General features: G+C 40.7%; 1 protein-coding gene and 1 long non-coding RNA gene across 2 annotated transcripts; one reads left to right on the top strand and one right to left on the bottom strand.

Annotated features, from left to right (window-relative positions):
- The first annotated feature begins 1,307 nt into the window (after positions 1-1,307).
- pck1 (phosphoenolpyruvate carboxykinase 1 (soluble)) lies at positions 1,308-7,845 on the top strand. Its single transcript, XM_063215235.1, has 10 exons — positions 1,308-1,523; positions 1,909-2,208; positions 2,872-3,056; positions 3,273-3,476; positions 3,770-3,957; positions 4,200-4,362; positions 4,789-5,010; positions 5,408-5,545; positions 5,946-6,041; positions 6,853-7,845. Exons 2-10 carry the CDS (start codon positions 1,985-1,987, stop codon positions 7,302-7,304), a joined length of 1,872 nt encoding a protein of 623 aa, XP_063071305.1. The 5' UTR covers positions 1,308-1,523; positions 1,909-1,984; the 3' UTR covers positions 7,305-7,845.
- Positions 7,846-9,884: 2,039 nt separating this feature from the next.
- On the bottom strand, positions 9,885-21,009 carry LOC134462296 (uncharacterized). Its single transcript, XR_010037509.1, has 3 exons — positions 19,808-21,009; positions 11,191-11,279; positions 9,885-10,042 (listed from the first exon to the last, which is right to left on the bottom strand). It is a non-coding gene; the product is annotated as an uncharacterized LOC134462296 (long non-coding RNA).
- Positions 21,010-21,730: the final 721 nt, after the last annotated feature.

The raw sequence follows: 21,730 nt of genomic DNA on the forward strand, positions 1-21,730 counted from the left end.
AGAGCATGGATTTATAGAGAATCTCTCTGAAGTAGGCCTAAAAATAAACAAGTGTTAAACCATATTGTTACATAATTGACGGATACATTGACACAAAAATTAGGATTTAGAATTGATAGCTTTTGTTTGACATTTCTGAGAAAATGGGACCTTTCGATTTTAAGAAAATAATAATAGACTCTTTAAAGAGCTGTGGCCTCCCAACTTATTTTTGAGATGTCATAACCCTGCCGGTCTTGGTCATGGTGTGTGCCTCCAATGCATGATAGAGATTCTGCATGATCTGTACTCTACACAGATGAATAATTTCTATTCAGTAGTAACTGCAGAGTGTTCTAGGAATTTTTGGGGTGAATGAAAGAAACCAAAATAAAATTGTTCAGAGAGATGATATCAGTGGTGTCTGTTAGGCCTATCTATTGTACCGGATGCCTCTCCATTGTGCAGCTCAGGTCATAAAGCTTTATCTGTTTTGCCGTTGTGTTAATCAGTGTATAGCACAAGCTGTCCGTCTTTGAAGCAGTGGAGAAAGAAAAACAGAGAAAAGGCCCTGTTATGAAAGCAGTTGTTGCTTAAGAAAAGCATGACATTGAATAACAAAAAAAACAACACACATTATTCAAAAATATTACTAATTTTCATACCTCCATGTTTGATTGTAAAGAATGTGTGAACTATTGTGCATGTATAAAAGAGATATATATTTTTTATTATTATTTTAATTGTTGAAAACTACAAATATCAAACTGGATGGCTAATTTACAGACTCCCGACCCACAGAGCATTCTTTGGGTCATACAAGGGCATAAAAACATAAACATTTTTTAAAAAAAGTATAAAAAAGAGGAATCAAGAGAACAGTACTGTACACGTGTACATTAGAATTGACTGCACAGCTTTGTTAAAAAACCAAATTGTAAAAGCAGGTGATAAAATGATATTGAGAGGTGTGCAATTGAAATCCGGTTGATGGCAGCAGTTTTTTATCGTTGTATCCATGAGCACAGAGCATGCTAGTCTGGCTAATACTCTACACGGAATCAGAACTTTGCCCTGTGCATGTGTCCAGCAGACGAGCCTCCGTACTGACGGCCAATCGTGGCAAGCCTCCAGCAAGACGCACGTCACTAGGCTATGCTGGCGTAATTATCATATTGTCTTTCATAGGGACAAAGCTCAGCTGTCCATTCTGACCCATTCTGAACTCATTGAGTCACAGCCACTATCAGCTACTTTCATTCTCAAAGAACAGGCCGCCCAGTAGAATGATTAACTGCGTCATCTATATTTCCTCAGCGCTTAATGATTGACATTTGTATCACGTATGGATGTTTTTGAAGGGAACTTATGGGCAAATAAGCAAAACAGGCCACGCGCTGTCCCCCAGAGATTACCTAATCTAACCGCTTCCATTTGGTCCTCCTCCTCATCAAAGCAAAGTATAAAAAGTGCCACCATGGCCATCATTGTACAAAGACACTGCAAGGAAGAACCAGAAGAAGAAGAAGAAGAGCAACTCAATAGTAAGTTTTTTCCCCTGTATTATCTTAAACCATTAAATGATTAAACCTACTTAAATGATTTAATCTGGGACACATTTTAGGCCTACTTGCCTTTTAATTCATTTCATTTACAGCCTTTAGTTCACATTAATGTGATGGACTATAATATTACATTTTGTCTAACCCAAGGATGTTAGGAAATGGTTGTCTCGGCATATTATTCAGCAGGTTAAAATGAAATATGCCCATTACATTGTTATAAAACAAGCATGTCCAAACATGTCCATGATTGTCCATGAGATAATGTCATTTTTTATTGATGACCTCTCCTGTGTAATTTCATTTGTCTTTTTATTTTGCGTAACTCATCATCTTTGCTAACCCTTCTGCCTTTTTTTGTCTCCAGTTCTTTTCACAGAACCTTGTGAACCTTTCCGCTAACTGGGGACAGTAAAACCCACCACCTTCATTCACTATTCATCATGCCACCCCAAGTGCAATCTCAGAGTCCGTCTGGGACTCGCGTCCTGCAGGGAGACTTAGCAGCCCTGGCCCCGGCGGTGCGGGAGTTTGTGGAGAGCAGCTTGGCCCTCTGCCAGCCTGACTCCCTGCACATCTGTGATGGCTCTGTGGAGGAGAACGAAGCCCTGCTGGCCCAGATGCAGGAGCAGGGCATGATCAAGAAGCTCAGCAAATACGAAAACTGGTGAGTAATTACCATCTTAGCACAATATTACAGATTTATCTCTAAATAAATGATAGGTTTGATGTATTCTATCAATAATGTACATTATTAAAGCCAATACAGAAAACTAATTAAAACAAAAACACAAAAAATTAAGAGCAAAGGACATGAATAAGTTTAACCCTAACACACCGACGAGTTAAGAAAAGTAGAATCTGAACAGTGATGTTGAAAGGTATCCAATGAGTCTCACTGCTCTGCTTATGTCATGCAGCAGGTTGCATAATTTTGCCGGTGTTGTAAAACACACGCATTTGACCTTCTTGACCCTGGAAAAGGTCAGCAAGTCCATTTGGATAATGTGTCAAGACAGTTTGTATCACCTTTGATGCTGCTACCTTGATGCTTGCTTATAACAGCAACAAGATGACATCAAATAAAATATTAAATTCTGAGACACTTCAGTGGTCATTCAAGGCCATATAAGCAGTGACATCAGAATATCGTCATTGGACATTTTTCAGCTGTTTTATACACTAGTTGTTTCTATTTGATTTTTGAGGGCTACAATCTGATCTCTGCCAACCGCAAAAACAGTACTGTCTGACACACAATACCAATATTAATTACGCGACTGTGCTTTGACTGTTATGACTGAAAATGTTATGCTCTCAATGTTGTCAGCTGGCTAGCCCGGACCGACCCCAGGGATGTGGCGCGGGTGGAGAGTAAGACCGTTCTTGTGACAACTGAGGAGCGTGATGCCGTGCCCTGTCCCGTTGGCGGAGGGGTGTCTCAACTCGGACGGTGGATGAGCCCAGAAGAGTTTGACAAAGCCTCTAGTCAGAGGTTTCCTGGCTGCATGAAAGGTACAGTAGGCTACTGGAATTTTGTTTTCCACAACACACCAATAATAAAAATAACTCATTAGTAGTTTTTATTGTATAGCCTGCTTTATATATATATTTAATTGATGAAGCAGCTACACTCAATATTTTGACAATGAAGCCTTTTTTATTTCTACTCTATTCTAATGTAATGTGATAAAAATGGACACCCTTTGTTATTTGTCTGCCTACATGCAGGTCGCACAATGTACGTGATACCCTTCAGCATGGGACCAGTGGGCTCTCCACTCTCCAAGATTGGAGTGGAACTGACCGATTCCCCCTACGTTGTCGCCAGCATGCGCGTCATGACTCGCATGGGGAAGGCGATCCTGAACGATCTGGGAAATGGAGACTTTGTGCGATGCCTGCACTCGGTGGGCTGCCCCCTTCCACTCAAGAGTGAGTATCACAACATGGGCAAACTAAAACCACAGGCATTGCAATCAGGGAAGCTGGCTGCAGGGGACAAACGGGACAGTTTTTCAGTGTCCAGGGAAACAGGGGGCCTAGAATTGTGTTCTCATTACATTGTATGTATTGGGTGACCCTTTGGGGCCCTTTCGGATGACTTTGTCCTAGGCCCAGCCAAAGCTGTCAGCGGCCCTGACTGCATTCATGTTGTGCTTTCTGCATTATATACATCCATAATATCCTTCTAAAGTAATTTCTCTTCACCACTTCATATCTTTCAGAGCCCCTGGTGAACAACTGGCCCTGCAACCCGGAGCAAACACTAGTAGCTCACATCCCCGACCAAAGAAAGATCATCTCATTTGGGAGTGGCTACGGTGGCAACTCACTCCTTGGGAAGAAGTGTTTCGCGCTTCGCATTGCCTCACGTATTGCAAAGGAAGAAGGCTGGTTGGCTGAACACATGCTGGTAAGACAGTCATCGGGTCAAATATGTTTTTTTTGTAATTGGTGGTTGATATGCTGCAATGAGTATGCTTTTTAGATAATCCACTAAAAACAAAAACAAAAAAATCCATACAATAATGCCACTGGTGGTACTACTGCAGAAATATCACTAATCCCAACACAAATAAGCACATTATTACTTTTACAAGGCGAAACCTTGTTCTGAAGTCCAACTGACGCGTACTGTGTGCATTATATTCACAGATCCTTGGTATTACAAACCCTGCGGGACAGAAGAAGTACATGGCAGCAGCATTCCCAAGTGCCTGTGGAAAAACCAATTTGGCTATGCTCACGCCCACTCTGCCTGGTTGGAAAGTAGAGTGTGTGGGAGATGATATTGCTTGGATGAAGTTTGATTCTGAAGGTAAGATTGCTTAACAGCAGGCTTGTACGAAATTCCGAATGGAAAGAATTCAAAATAATGTCATAATACAAACACTAGGTTGTGCCATTACCTTGAATTTCTTTTAATTTAATCTACACCACCCATTGAAAGTACATACAACACCACCACCTAGTGTTCGTATTATGGCATTACTTTGAATTGAAATTCTTTCCATTCGGAATTTCGTACAAGCCTGCTTAACATACACTACAATTGTGTGCTATGGTAAATCGGCAACATTTTTTAAAAATAGGTTCTGATGATGTAAAATATTGAATCAGACAATTTCAATGATAGTCAGTCAATACCATTTTGGAAACCTGTGGCCATATAGCATTATGGCATTTATCCGCTCAGGTTTCTTGAACACACATTAACGATGTGTTTGTTTTTTTCCCCACAAAGGAAACCTACGAGCCATAAATCCTGAGAACGGCTTCTTTGGGGTTGCACCAGGAACGTCTCTCAAGACAAATCCCAACGCCATGGCAACCATTTGTAAGAACACTGTTTTCACAAATGTGGCAGAGACAAGTGATGGGGGTGTGTACTGGGAAGGAATGGACCAGACCGTGGATGATGGCATATCCATCACATCCTGGAAAAACAAACCCTGGACAGCGGACAGTAAGTTTACCTTTTTAAAAAAATCTTTTTACTTCAGTGCTGATGAGGCAGCTGTGTCCTAATGATTAGGGAGATGGTCTTCGGACCAGAGGGTTGTGGTATTGAATCCCACTCTCAGCAGTAAGATGAATGTGTGTCCCCCTACACCTCCATCCATGCCTCAATGGCTGAAGAGCTCCTTGAATAAGACATCGAACCCCACACTGATTCAGGGACTGTAACCAATACCCTGTAAATAACTGTAAATCCCTTTTGGACAAAAGTGTCAGTCAGCTAAGTGGAGTGAAGTGTAAATGGAATGGGGTGTTTTCACTTACGCAATATTTTTCCTCGCTGCATCACCTCTTCCTTGACCTTTTCTCTCAGTATATTTACCTCAGCCGTGTTATTTCCTCAGCTGCAGGTGAGCCCAGTGCCCATCCGAACTCCCGTTTCTGCACACCGGCTGGACAGTGCCCCATCATCGACCCCCAGTGGGAGTCCCCTGAGGGCGTTCCCATCGAGGCCATCATCTTTGGTGGAAGGAGACCTGAAGGTTAGTGTTCACAATAGTATAGGCCTACACAATGAGCTCATGTAAACAGGAATAATTTAGAGAATCCATCCAACTTCTGTTATTTGGTGTAAGGGAAATCCGATTTACACAAGTAGGATTTTGACAATGACCCGATTTCTTCAAGACATGTAGATTGTAGACACCTTCATTGTGTTACCAATTGAAGCTTTCCATGGCACATATGAGGGAAAGATTTGCAACTGACTGAATCATGATCAGATTTCTTACAGTAGTAAATACATGTAGTAAACACGTAATAATGAATTATCCCAGTCATCATCTGCATTGCCATGACTGTTATCGGTTTATTGTGATGGCCAGATGTCAACGGCCTGCATGCCATGATATTGAGCTCTCCTGTCTATTTCTCCTATGGCAGGTGTTCCCCTGGTGTACGAGTCCTTTAACTGGCAGCATGGCGTCTTCGTGGGCGCTGCCATGAGATCAGAGGCTACAGCTGCAGCTGAACACAAAGGTGAGCCACTTGGATTACGTTGAAAAGCAGAGCCTGACTGTGTCAAGAATAGGGTCTAGGGGGCGCTGTGGCACAGCATGTTAACTAAGCCCCCCACGTATAGATGGGTTCTACATTTTTGTTTTCTCCTGGCTGCGCACAACTCAACCTCTGATTGTTTGAAAACGCTGTCAGTCAAAAAAGTAGCTCCCGTGGTTGGCTGCCAGTTTCTTGCCCCTGTATATATACTGTACATGTATAAGCTTGCATGCCCATGGGGACCCAGTTTCAAGACCGGCCTGGGTCCTTTCCCAGCTCTGCCCTGCCCCATCTCTTGCTGGTTTCCTGTCTATCTCTTCACTGTCCTATCAAAAAAAGTTTAAAAAGCCCTAAAACGTTTTTTTTAAAAGCATGAGGTCTAGAAGTAAGCACCCTGCCACAGTTTCCTTCTAACACAGGTGAACTCACTGCGTAACTGGTGTGTCTGTCTTGAGTACTCGTTATCAGCTGCTTTATATCGGTTTGGGTCACATTTTTGGCAGCCCGGCAGGTCTTTTACTGTATGGAGTAGAAGTAGAAGTATTGTTATGGATGTAATTACAACATTCACCAGTAGTATGATATTGCATAGCTGCAGCTATGTAACATCATGATACTAGTGTTGTAATTACACTGGTAACAATACTTCTACTTCCACAACTCTGATTTTTAACTTTCTGAAACCATGATTGACACCTGAAAAGATTAAACACACTCTGGATGTGTAGAGGAAACCTATGCAATACCAATGTACTGATAATGACACTTTTCTCCCGTGTCTGTGTATCAACAGGAAAGGTGATTATGCACGACCCGTTTGCCATGCGTCCCTTCTTCGGCTACAACTTCGGTCACTACCTGTCCCACTGGTTGAGCATGGCGCAGCGCGCTGAGGCAAAACTGCCCAAGATCTTCCACGTCAACTGGTTCAGGAAGAGCCCCCAAGGAGGGTTCCTTTGGCCTGGCTTTGGCGAAAACATCCGTGTCCTGGAGTGGATGTTCCGCCGACTAGACGGAGAAGCCGGAGCGATGCCCTCCGCCGTGGGCTACCTCCCCGCACCCGGCTCGCTCAACCTGTCTGGCTTGAATGTGGATGAGGACGAGCTTTTCCGTCTCTCTCAGGACTTCTGGGAGAAGGAAGTCGAAGATATTGGAACCTATTTCCACAGAGAGGTCAATGACGACCTCCCCAAGGAGATGCAGACAGAGCTAGACCAGCTCGCTAAGAGAGTGCAACGATTGTAAGCACTGCAATTTCAAGTGTGGCTTAAAGTCTTCATAGTAAACACTTGAACACCGATTGACCGTATGTAAATTTTCATGTAGGTTTAGCACTTTCTGTCAGTATTGTTTTGTTCTTTTTAGTTGCTTGTAGACACAGGCTCTGTCCGACGGTTGATCCTCAGATATTTATTGTTGTCAAAGACTTTCATTTGTGACGTTAATATTTTATTTAAATTACATAACTTATTCACTTACAGCTGTAAACAAGACATTTAATATAATATTATTGTATGGTAATGGTATTATTCCGAAGTTAAAGTTACATAATACAGCAACTTCTGACTAGAAATATTTTGTCTAGTTTTTGTATGTTTTTTTTGTGTTGAACTGTTCCAAGATTTAATAAACACGCACATGAACTCAAACTAGTATTAGTATTATTTACAGTCCATATTCACTGTTGACTTCTTTCATATTCACAAATCAATCAAAATGACACAAAAATGAAGTGTTTCTCATTCAATTCTGTATGAAATCATATTTAAAACTACCTTGTTCAGTTTACTATAAATTGGGGGTGAAAGGTCAAAGAGGTCAAGGTCATTAATGAAAAGGACGAAGGCCAACTGTAGTTTCAAAATGAGAAGTCTGCACATATAAAATCCTTTTTGTTGTATTTTATTATTTCATGGCAGTCCCCCCCAGACTTTAGGATACTGAATGTTGCCAATATCGGTTGTTGAAAGCTCAAACTCTCTTTAATCAAATTTAAGAGGCACACCACACATGAATGAGTGACTGCCATACTACGACTGACATACTAAAAGCCCAACCCAGGAGTTTGAATGAGATTATAAACTCAAGTCCTTGTCCACATTATTATGCAAACATTTTGTTTGTTGTTGTGTTTGATATTACTGTATGAGTAGCCTGGCAACGCCATCCTATGTACTTCACCCAAACACTTTGGCTCCGCACATAGTCTGGCGAAACCCTCCTAGCTCTGTTCCTCACTGTTTATCCAATCAGCAAACAGCTGAGAGCATGGTGACGCAGAACTCACCCGCAAAGTCCGTCATGGTCATGGTAACACTATTCACACTTTTGTTTTGTTATTTGTATGCTTTTGTGACACTATATCGTAACAGTCATGCTAATAAAGCACAATATGGGTTTTTAATTTTAATTCGGAACTCCAATAAATTTAAATGGCAGAGTAAGATCAGACCTTCTCCCACCCTCCACGGAGACGGATTCCTCTTAGCTTATTTGACGGAGTCAACAGTCAGCTTTGGCCCAGGCTGTCTAAAGAGATCTTAAGCTGAGCATTTTTGTCTGTAAGTCCATGTGCACTTGGACTTGGACTATTGAAACCATATGCACCAAGTTTTGTCATGCCTTTACAGAGATCTCAATGAACCTAGAAATACGTACATTGCTTATGTTTTCCAGACAATGACACAATGAGTATGGTACAAAAATGTATTAAAACATTTATCTTTCTTAAAATGATTATATGTAATGTTGATGGCCCAATGGAGCCTCAAAGAGCACACACTGGGATATTGCCACCCAAGAATTATAGGTTTTTTAGGTTTTTTTTTTTTTTTTAAATTAAGTTATCGGTAACACTTTATTCTAGGGATACATCTATTAGCACTAATACATACAATGTACCTGTATAAGTAACTTGTAAGGCATGTACAAAGCAAAATCAAACATTTGTTAGGCATGTATTCGCAAATGTCTTGTTCAGGCACAATGAGGGATTTATTACCAACTTCACCTTAGTATGGACCTAGTAGGCCTCAGCGTTTGCTTAGTACATGCCTTACAAGTTACTTATGCAGGCATTAACATTGTATGTATTAGTGCTAATAGATGTATCCCTAAAATAAAGTGTTACCAAGTTATCCATGTAGACTACTGAATTTCTATTATAGAGCTGCTTCTACGTCCTTTAATCATTATTTGTTTTTAAATCTACCTGCAAAATGACAGTTGGCCTGCTAATTTTCTGCAATTCATACAGTATCCTAAATTTTCCCCATATCAGTTAATCTAGGTCGCCCCAACTGCCAGAGGTATTGCCCCCCCCCCCCCCCCAGAGGAAAAAAAAAAAAAAAACAACAAAAAAAACATGCTATTTACTGTATGAATATACTATTGCCATTCAAAGGAAAATCTATTAGTAAATGAAACAAGGACACAAAAGTTATGTAAAACACTTTAATTACTGTATATGTTACACAGCATAATATGTATAACAATAATAATAACACCAGGCAGAGTGATACAAGATATTTCTCTGAATTGTGTAAGTACTGATATAGATGCCTATATGTATCCTAATGACCTGGTGTTTGTGATGTACCTGTCTGTTTCTTATGTGTTTTTTTATGTTTTTATGTGTTTTATATGGAACATACTGAGTCTGTGATACAGTTTTCAATTCAATTCAATAATAATAATAATAATAATAATAATAATAATAATAATAATAATAATAATAATAATAATAATAATAATAACAATAACAATAAATACAATATAAAACACTTATCATTATAATCATTATAATTATCTATTAGAATACTGTATATTACAAGTGTATCTGTCATGGTAAATTTCTGAAAATATACAGAAGAACACAATGCATAGAGTATGAAGAGCAAAGATGACTCACCATTGGATGTTCATGGCATGTGTTGTATACTTACCCTCTATTGCTGAAATAACTGACTGACATAACTGACTTCCTAAAACAGACAAAAAAGAATTTGCAGAAGACCATGTGCAGTGATTAACACATTGAATACTGGCTGTGTTTCCTAAAATAATTTTTAGACAGTGTGGCAACCGTGGTATAAGTGGGTGCGTATAACAGGGAAAATAATACACCCCGAGGTGTAACTCCGCTTCGTGTCGTGGCCGCATAACCACCTAGGTGTGCATTATTTTTCCTGTTATACACACACCGCGTCGTCAATTATCCCTTACGAATACTGGCTGTGTTTGCGGACTTATGTCGTACAATCACAGCGTCACAGCATATTATTTGATAGGGCCTGCATTTTTGCATTTGTTTTGCTTATGCATCATATTATTAATACATGTATCATACAGGCAATTTCATTATTTATGCTGCTTCTGCATGCCCTGATTAATGCACGTTCACATTTCAGGCAATTTTCGCAGCGTTGTGTAGGCAGGGAAAACATTGTATGTGCATGCAAATCATTTTTAAAGGGGTATGCCACTATTTTGGGGCTGAAATAAAATCGTTGCCCTGGGTTTATAAAGGTGGTTAAGTGTCTAATTTTTCATGTTAGGCGTTGTCTTGTTTTAAGGAGGGAGTAAGTATCTAAGTTAGTGAGAGTCAATGGATCACACATGCTACAGTGATCCATTGACTTTCACTAGCTTAGCTACATACTCCCTCTTTTAACTTGTCTTAAAGCAAGACAATGCTTAACATGAAAAATAAGACACTTTACCACCTTTATAAATCCCGGCGGCCAACGATTTTGACTGTATTAAGCCCCAAAATAGTGGCATACCCCTTTAAGACATTGATATGATGATATGGTGAAATGAATAAGTATAAACGCCAAAAAACAACATTATTTTAGTTACTGGCCATCTAAGCCTTCCCAGCTCCAACACAGCAATTAGTGCATGGCAATGAAAAAGGTGTGAGTGATATAGAAGTAGGTAAACAGAAAAGGAGCTTATACAGTGTGTAGTAGTTGAATGTGTGTGTGTGTGTGTGTGTGTGTGTGTGTGTGTGTGTGTGTGTGTGTGTGTGTGTGTGTGTGTGTGTGTGTGTGTGTGTGTGTGTGTGTTTGTGTGTGTGTGGCGGTAGCGGGGGGTTGTGTGCTTGTTCACTGTGACTAGAAGCACTTACCATTGTTTTTAATCCACTCTGCAAGATGGCTGCCCTTAGCTCCTTCATGGTCTGGTCATGGTCTGGGTTGATGGGCTACATAGGTCCTCCTGTAAGACACAAGGTGAAAATATGGATTTAACTAACAGATTTAATAACTCCGGTTTTAGTTAATTTGCACATGGGTGACGATCATATTGATTTGATTAAAATGTTTTTCTTCAAAGCAACCATCGCTTGACAACATACCAATGCAATTCACTCCCTTCAGAAAAAAATGTGTGTTTAGACCAGCTGACAGGGCAACTATACTGACCAGTCACTCACTTTGCAATTAGACTGATTGGCAGAGAAATCTATTCCTAACATAGGACAAGGGAGTCCGTTTCCGTGTAAACAGAGAAAACTGTAGACTTGAATGGCCTTTTCCTTACTTCAACACTGCACCGACAGGCTTCAGTTACTTCTGATACCTGATGCTTTAGAAAACATGAGAGAAGAAAATCCATCAAGATACCCAGTTACGTGTAAACAGGGTGTACTAGCTGTAGATGCAATTTTGACATCATCAGGGGGTTGCTTTGTGAAAGGGTGGAAATGGAATGGCAACAAAGTCTTTTTTAAAATATATATTTTTAGGGGCTTTTTATGCCTTTACTGATAGGACAGTATGAGGAAATGAGTGTGAGAGAGAGATGGGGGAGAATTGGGAAATGACTCCGTCCGGACTCGAACCGGGGTCCCCATGGGGCGGGCATGAAAGCCCAAATGTGGGGGCTTAGCGCGGGGAGTAAATGCTTATTGTGCTTGTACACCAAAAGCAACCAATGTGGCCCAAGCGAATCATTATTTTTCCATGCAGATTTGCCAAATTGAGCGACCAAAATGAATTCGCTGGGAGCGAAGCGAGCTGACGTGACCAGAGCGAATTTCAGCGATTAAAAGTCAACTATTATTATGGTAATGAGAGTTATGACGTGGTTTGGCGAAAACAAATTAGAATGTTCATATCAGAGCCATTATGTGATTAGCTAAATCAAACTAACATCCCTCTCATCTCGCCTCTGCAGATGCCATGCAGCCTGAAGTGGTAGCAGACAATAACACAAAGCTAACCTCAACTGTTTTTGAGCACCGTTTGGGCAGTAAATGGTCATACACATCTGGCAACGCTGCACCCAGCCCTACCCCTGGCTACGCTTATGAAGCCAGCATCAGGTGTACAAAGGAGGTCACTTGAAGGTGCATTTTGTAAGCTGGTGGCCAGAGTAGGTATTGCAACGATGCTGTTCATTGGAACTGTGCTGTCTATTGCCAAATTTGATATATATTGAATATGAATATAACCCTATGAATTTGAATATTTACTAAGTAATACATTGATATTTACTAGTATGACCAAAGTTTTGCAGCCATGGGGAAAATCCCCCTTTTTATGAAACTGTAATTTTCCCAGCCATAATGAAGGCTTAGAATTTCATAGCGGAGGTAAATATTTATAAAAAAGATGACATTTGTGAATGGGCAGCATGAATTCTGGAAAGAAATGGCACAGAATATTACACAGTGCACCTTTAACAAAGTCCAGATGCAATTCCTTTTGAGTATCCGTGGAGAGATATGAAAATTGCTGTTCACAGCTGCTTACCATCCAACCCAAATGAGGTGAGTTTGTTTTATGGTTAACTTTCACTTCAATTCAATATACAGTGGGAGAGACATGTTAGTACACCCTTTAAGGGGTCAAACATACCAAAGCCAAACGGAACGGACGCGGGACGAATGCGGTCTTTCTGCTTAGTTTCGGCCGGTGTGTTTTTCTCTGCCTTTCACACTGACAGCGTCGGCGTGCGCGACCAGTCCTGTTCAAAACCCCCTCACAACCAAAGCTAAGGGGCAAAACATACCAAAGCGGAACGGAACGGTCGCGGGGCGAACACTGTCTTTCTGCTTAGTTTCGTCCGGTGGCCTTTCACACTGACTGTCGGCGTGCGCGGCCAGTCCTGTTCAAAAAAACCCCACAGCCAAAGCTAGCATGCTACTTTGCCAATCATTTGAATGAGACACCGCTGGTCGCCGGCGTGAAAAATACGCTCGAGTTCTATTTTCCAAATGCAGCGCGCCGCGGAGCCGGCTCCTGCGTCGCTGACGCCCGACTACCGCCGGTTGGTGTGTAAGGTGAGATATGTTTCAATGCATTTTCACCGACGCCGGTAAAAAACGTGGCCGTTCCGCGACGCTTTACCGCTCTGGTGTGTAAGACCCCTAACGTGCTACATTGCCATTCATTTGAATGAGACACCGCCGGTCGCCGGCGTGAAAAATACGCTCGAGTTCTATTTTCCGAATGCAGCGTGGCGCGGCGCGGAGCCGGCTCCCGCACCACTGACGCCCGACTATCGCCGGTTGGTGTGTAAGGACAGATATGTTTCAATGTATTTTCACCGGCGCCGGTAAAAACCTTGGTCGTTCCGCGACGCTTTACCGCCCTAGTGTGTAAGACCCCTAACAGTGTAAATTGGCCAAAAAAGGGTCTGATCATCACCAGAATGTCTGCTTTAAGTAATACCACCCAAACAATTGCATGTAATCATATTCTCATTAGCCATAACATGTAAACATTCATAAGACGACAAGGAATAAGTACGTCCTTGCATAAGTGTGTGACCCTTTAGCTGCAATAACCTAAACCAGATGTTTCCTAGTTGCTGATCAGATGGGCAAAAAAAGCAGGATTAATCTTGTACACTTCCTCCTGAAAAAACGGCCACACTTAATTGTAAGGGTTTTGAGTGACTCGTTCAGAATGTGTATGATGGCAAGTTGAAGTTATTTTAAGTTGAGTTATTCCAAAACAGTGATTCGGTAAGGAGAGAAAAGAAGTCGCACACGGGAGCTGAATACTGATCAGTTCTATTGTAAGCCTATTAAAAGCCGAAAATAACATGGACGTCAGCAGGTTCATCCAGGTAACAAATGTTCCGGTATGAATGCGGTTCAGAGGTAGCACTTTAATTCTGAACGTAACTGGAGCGATCCCTGGAACTGGCACCGTTCTGGTCGGCCGGACTCTCTCTGGACTCTGTGTCATGCCCTTGGAGTAGGCCTACATTTTTTGTAGGGCTATCACCACTTGGGACTGAAGTGACACTGCTGAACTATTCATGTCAAGTATTTTTGGGTATGGACTTGTTGGCCTAACCTTTTAGAGCTAATCAATAACGTAGTAATACATTGGGAGCACTTTGACTTATACACCGCGTTCCACATTATTACGCAAATGACATTTTTTGCCGTTTTCCCAAATAATCAATAGAAATGACAGTCGTCATATTTTTCAAGTCATCAGCCATTAGAGTACAATTTTAAACGTTTTTGAATGAACCTTCCAATGACATCGGTATTTTTTAAAATAATAAAAAACTTAAAATGCCCAAAATGCTCTGTTCCAATTAATTACGCAAAACAGTTTTGTAGTGTTGTAATCCAAATTTCTTTCTTTTTTTCCCATTTACATCAAAACAGTTGGCATTTGGTACCTTCAATACATTTCAATGTTCAAAACTTTGCTATAAGCTGTAACTGGAATGCTGCATTTAATATTGAAGTGATGGAATTGCATGGTAGTTATGGAAGCCCAGATATCCTTGCTGCTTTGATCTCAGCTGTTTTTGTTTGTTTGGTCGGGTGACCCACACTTCACTCTTCAATATACCCGTAGATTTCCATGCCACGTTTAGGTGCTTTGGAGATGATGACATTCTAACTCACCAGACATAACATCCCATTCATTTTCAATGGGGTTTTATGTCTGGTGAGTTAAAATGTCGATACCACCAAAGCACCTAAACGTGGCATGGAAATCTATGGGTATATTGAAGAGTGAAGTGTGGGTCACCAGACCAAACAAACAAAAACAGTTGAGAGCAAAGCATCAAGGATATCTGGGCTTCCATAACTCCCATGCAATGCCCTGCCATTGACTTCAATGTTAAAGGCAGCATTCCAGTTACTAAGACAAAGAGGTTATCATCAAGTATTGAACATTGAAATGTAATTTAGAAGGTACAAAAATCCAACTGTGTTGATGTAAATGGGAAACAAAGAAAGAAATTTGGATTACAACACTACAAAACTACTTTGCGTAATAATGTGGAACAGAGCATTTTAAGTTTTTTATTACTTAAAAAATACCGTTATCATTGGAAGGTTCATTCAAAAAATTTTCAATTGTACTCTAATGGCGGATGACTTGAAAATTATGACGACTGTCATTTGCATTGATTATTTGGGGAAACAGCGAAAAATGTCAGTTGCATAATAATGTGGAACGTGGTGTAAAGTATAAAGGCATTTACCCACTAGCCCAGTTAGAACAGAACTTCGTTCTACCGAGACGTGGTTTCGTTTTTTTTCCTTTACCCCGCCCATCTTCAGTTCTAACAGGGTCCATTTTGGAATCGCCTCAGACGTGGTTCTAGGCGTGCGGAGCCTTAAGTTCCACCTTGACATCTTGCCCTCTCTCTATTTACCGTCATGTGTAAATATCTACCCACGCACTTTAAAAATCACCATAGCTTTTCTTCCGCCAGTTTTTACAATAGACTAGACAATCGGAAATTGGTCAAGCAATTATGTTCTTCAAAGGAACAGTCCACCGTGTTTCAATAGTAAAGTGTGTTGTTCTCTGACCTGAGATGAGCTCCTCCCGGCCAGCCTCGTCTTCGGACTTAATTATTGAAACATGGTAGACTGATCCATTTAAGATCACCATTGCTAGCCTAGAAATCTAGACGCCCCTAGTGACCGTAAAATGTAATTGTGGGACAGGATGAATTTTGACATTCCAGTTTCTGCCAGATTCAGGCAGTGGCTGGTTCGCCTGGAAAACGCTTCTGCTGACTTATCCAACACTAGGGACAGTGACGGGCGAATCAATTTGACCTAGGGGAGGCATATCCCTCGAAAGAGATATACCACCTAGCTAGGGGTGTAAATCAGAGTCTTCGCGCCGATTCGATTCGATATTGATTTCTTAGGCCAGCGATTCGATGTGTGAGATGTTAGATAAATGAACAAAAGCTGAAATATCTACATGCATTTGATTTGAGTAGCATCATTATTAACTTACATTCAGCATGATTATCACTGCATGAGCAAAATAAAATGCCTCACAAAATGAGTGAAATAATAACAAAATTCGATTCTCTTGTGGACAAATCGATTAATTGAATCGGCGGCTGTAGGATCGATGCATTGATACAAAACGATTATTTTTTACACGCCACCCCCATGTCAAATTGATGGTCTCTCCCCACAGTCCTGAGACTTAAAGGGGTATGCCACTATTTTGGGGCTTAACAGTTAAAATCGTTGGCTGGGGTTTATAAAGGTGGTAAAGTGTCTTATTTTCCATGTTAAGCGTTGTCTTGCTTTAAGACAAGTTAAAAGAGGGAGTATGCAGCTAAGCTAGTGAAAGTCAATGGATCCCTGTAGCATGTAGCATTCTACACGGATGCATTGACTTTCACTAGCTTAGCGACATGCTCCCTCTTTTAACTTGTCTTAAAGCAGGACAACGGCTTACATAAAAAATAAGACACTTTATCACCTTTATAAACCCTGGCCAACAATTTTAACTGCATTAAGCCCCAAAATAGTGGCATACCCCTTTAAATAAGTGGGTGAAGGCATTTCCCAGCCATTGAAACAGCAAATAAATCTACCATCACCTCTGGACCCGGGGCCCTCACTCTCTATCAGGGCACCACAGACCCTCTCCTTAGATCACCTTTCCTCAACTCACCTCACCTCCCCCATAGCCTTCATGTCTTCCTGCCTTGACTATTGCAATGCCATTCTGTCAGATCTACCCAACAAGACCATGGAAAGACTGAAGTACATCCAGACCATAACAACACAACAGCAAATTTGGTGAAAAGGTTAAAAAAGCTATTAAAAAGGTTGACTTTTTAAGTGGATGCTGTATGTTAGCGATATTTTTTCCTAATAAAAATAATGTTGGAAATAAAACATTGCTCTCAGTTTTTTTATACATGATAAAGAGTAGAATGGCAAGGTGAGAGGGGAAAATATATGTATATATTAAATATTGCGAGTAATATCGATGTCGTGGTATACAATCATGTGATCGTGTATCACATATTTTTGTAATACCGCCACTTTTGCTTTACAATTGAGCTGTGTTGTGCCCAATTGAAAACCAAAAAGTGGCGGCCAAGTCGCGCTGTGTTGAGCTGTAGGCCTACCAGAAAACTGGTTGTGGAAAAGAGCCTATTGACCCCATTTGGTGAGGTAGTTTGTCCACACATGTGAACCCACACAAACACTTAGGAATAACTGCATAAAAGCACTCTCTACTAAAACATGACCACGTGTACAGATATTTCTTAGACCTGTTTCGATAATATACTGTAACTGGATATAATGGCTATAAACTGTATATGGCATTCTCTAACATTTACTTTTTGTCTGTGACGGCAAATAAATTTAGTATAACACGGCACTCGAAAACGCTCAGGTCTTCACAAGGAAGTACTAATTGATATCATACTGTTCACTGTCTTTGGGATGTGGTGCAAATGTAGCCTAAATGTAACGGTTACATGGGATCTTAATGTTCTGCATCCAAATTTAAATTCTTCCTATTGCAACTGGAAGCCACACTAAATACTATCCACTCCTCACAGTTAGAGTGACATTGTAAAGTGATTTGTTTATACTGCATATCATGTGAGGGGTCATGCATGCACCTACAGTATGGTAAACAAATGAGGATTTCCCAAGAACATTGTGTACACTTTTTAATATAAATACTGTAGACACACTAAAAGATCAATACCTTGGGCCCACGCTTTCATGCTTTTATTTAAACAGAATAGATTTATTTAAGAGATCTATTTGGATTTATATAAGCAAATCTACTATGAATTTTAGCACAGATGCTTTCAGTATTTTATGACCTGTAGCTAACAAAACATTGTTTAGTAACAACAAAGAGACAAATGTTCATTCTGAATTTTCCATATCTCATCTACCGCTTTCTAATTCTAACAAATCTAGCCTACAGATCAATTGCAGAGAGAATGTTTACTGACCGATTTTGAGTAATCTTGCTGTCTAAAATAAGAGCCTTATAAAAGAATACATTGTCCTCAAAAAGTCTGTGTCAGTGCAAACCGAGTTTGTTTCAAAAACGCTGTAAAAAAAAACCCCCAAAAAAACAGAGGACCGGGCAAATTTGCACCATCCCAAGGTGCACTATGTTAGAATTTTGGCCAAAGTATTGTAACTATGCTGCTCATTGAAACTGTGCTGCCCAGGCCCTGGCGTGGCTAAATGGTAGGGCACTTGTCTACCATGCGGCTGACCCGGGTTCGATTCCGGGCCCGAGTCCTTTGCCGACCCTTCCCCGTCTCTCTCTCCCCACTCGCTTCCTGTCACCACCTTCACTGTCCTATCATAAAAAAATAAACTGTGCTGCCTATTGACAAATTTGATCTTTCCATGGATGTATGTAATAAACTAGTATTTACTAGTATGAGCAAAGTAGAGGAAGTTTTGCAGCTAAATATGCCTATTTCTGGAAATTCTAAATGGCAGACATGGAGAAGATGCCATCTTTGTGTTTGTGTCTTTGTGGAAAAAGTTAACATTTGTGATTGGGCAGCATGACTTTTGGAAATAAACTTCTAAAAATATCACACAGTGCACCTTTAGGTATTATAATACTGGAAGTAGCCATGCTCCCCTTGTTTTATGTGGAGCATGTCCTATCAGTTTTTGCAAAAGCAAATTAGAGTGAGTCATTCAATGACGGATTCCAATTTTTCAGATGTGTTCTGACGCCTTTACACACACACAGGGACTGTAACAACACTGCATTCTTATACATTTGGTTTGCATTCTTAGAAGTAGAAGGGGGATTCCAAATGCAGTTGAGATCTATACCTTTAAAACCCCTTGCTTTGTAAACTGGTGCAGTTATTTTTAAGTCTTCCTCAAATGGATGCCACAATTTAAGAGGCACAGACAGCAGCACTAGCCAAAAACATATCTTGCTGGGTATGCTGAGGCATTAGTATTATACCCCGCACTGCCGTCCACTGCCCTAAAAAGGTCTCAAACCAATCCAGCAAGTTTGGGATGGGAGGCGAGCCTTCTTATCTCATGTCAATGTGATGATATAACTGTTCCATAGAATGAAGGGACACAAATTCAGAAAGTCCAAGTGCTAAAAGTCTCATAGAAGTTATATTCTGTGTCAAAACATCCCTTGCGTGCACTTCCAGGGCTGGGCTAGGGGAGAAATCGGATCTGGGCACTTTTGATTTTAAGCGGCCCCCTCTTAATTAGCGGCCCGCATCCTTGTGGGTCCTCTTTTCAGATATGTTTAAAAAATATGTTATTTCTTTGAAACATTTCTGAAAATAGGGGCCCACCAGGAAGTGCCCGCTATACCAAGTGGTCTGTCCAGCCCTGTGCACTTCAGTACAATGTGCCTTGTCACAGTCCCTGAGGTTGCAGTGGCAGGTAGCAGAATACCTATGCTTACATAGTGCATGCCTTAACATCCCCAAGGAGTGGTGTGCATGTTCAGGCACGAAATTGGGCTTACCTTTTTCAGATTGTCAGATTTCAGTTGAGGTGCATTTTTCCTGAGGCTGCAATGGGCTGCACAAATCAGAGACAGATACAGAAAACTTAGGAAACTGACTTGATTGCTTTTTCTGCTGGCATCTGCTTATAATTAACTTAATAAAACAGAAAATATCTGCTTGTCAAATCACTTGCTGAAGTTTATGCTTAAGACAATACCCTGGTGCAGCAGTTATATCAGTATCCAGTTATAGTATTAAAATGTCACTTGGCTAAATTGCAAGCTAATTCTGGGTTGTCCTGGCCTAGACAGCATTCAGTGAACTTCAGTATTCAAACATACAGTGGTGTGCCATATCAGTGGTCATACTGGGAGTGCCCCAGTGTGTTTCGTAACATGCAAGTAATGGGTAATATGCAATCCTTGAATGGGTTTTATAACCATGCACTGGGGGCATTGCACATGATGAAACATATTACAATAGTGAGTAAAAAAGTATCCATTGGTGGATTGGTGACTGCAGTCTCCTTTAGGCCTACCTATTCAAATGTATTCAAATGGTGTCAGGCCTATTTATTTAAGGGGTCATTGGTCAGTTTGCCTGTTTGCCATTGTCACTTTATAGGTGAAGCCATACACCTTGTCCAGAGACAAAGCCCTGATGAAGACCAGTGCGGTCGAAACATGTTGGCTCTTTTAATCATGTTTTAGCCCTAAGATAATAAAGCCTTTTTAAATTCACTTCTTTTTTCACTTGGAGTTGTCTGGAATATCCCTTTTTTGTTGAATTGGACTGACCCCCTTCACCCAAGAGCACCCAACATACTTACAGAAGATACTGCGACTTTTTGAGCTACTAGCCATCTTGTGTTTTACTAGGTCATATTGTCTGTTCATGAATAAACAATTGAAATTGCGGTCTGAACCTTACAATGATCCCCAATGATCACAATCTTGGTGTGAGACCAAAACATTTAAAGGGTCTGCCCAAAACTATTTTTTTTTCAAACTATTCTATTTTAACAATTAAGTGAGGTGACCTAAATCATGGAGTTTCGGTTGCCAAACGTGCATTTAAAGAGGATAGCTGTATACTTCTGTTGGATCATTCTGTGCTGGAATAGGCTTCCAGTTATCAAGGCGGTGATTGATGAATCCCATTCAATAAAGGCCTCAGATATCAGTAGTAATATGACTTAGTTTTTAGCTATGACTGCAGTCACAATGTTTTTGGAAAACCCTATAGATAATGTCTCATATTGTCTGTTAAGTGATTAAATTATATATATATATAGAGAGAGAGAGAGCGAGAGAGAGAGAGAGAGAGAGAGAGAGAGAGAGAGAGAGAGAGAGAGAGAGAGTTTAATCACTTTTAAAATTATTATTTTTAATTGCTATAGCATCGTGTAGTGTCCCCAATGCATGGGCATATACTGTTGGAAGTATTTTGACTCCTTGTGGAAAAAACTGCTGTTGCTTTGCACACCACTGTACATCCAAATCACATTCTCTGCTAAAAAAAAGCAGAAGTGGGTATGTGGATGTCTTTACCTGCTTCCAGGGGGATCACCAGTTCTGATAAAAGTGGCCACCGGCGTCCTCTTGCTCACGGCATCAACATTAAAGTCAGGAACAAACACAACTGTGGTGACAAGTCAGTGGAAAAATCCCAGGCGTAAACTTGGGAGAAGCACGTTTCCCTACACGGTTCTTCCTGGATTCGAATGACCCAGATGTGGACGATCCTGTATATCCTGACATCAATGTGTACAACATGGGCCTGTTTAAATGTGAATGTTGTCAAAGGCTCCTTCAAAATGCTGGATCCCTGATGTTCTGTGTGTAAACAACCACATCATTAACTTTGGAAATCACCAAACTTTGGAAAGCACCAGCTGAAAAATGCCTCTCCTTTTACGCTGAGACTTTTTTTTTACTAAC

This window comes from Engraulis encrasicolus, chromosome 14 (assembly GCF_034702125.1).
Source record: "Engraulis encrasicolus isolate BLACKSEA-1 chromosome 14, IST_EnEncr_1.0, whole genome shotgun sequence".
NCBI lineage: Eukaryota > Metazoa > Chordata > Actinopteri > Clupeiformes > Engraulidae > Engraulis > Engraulis encrasicolus.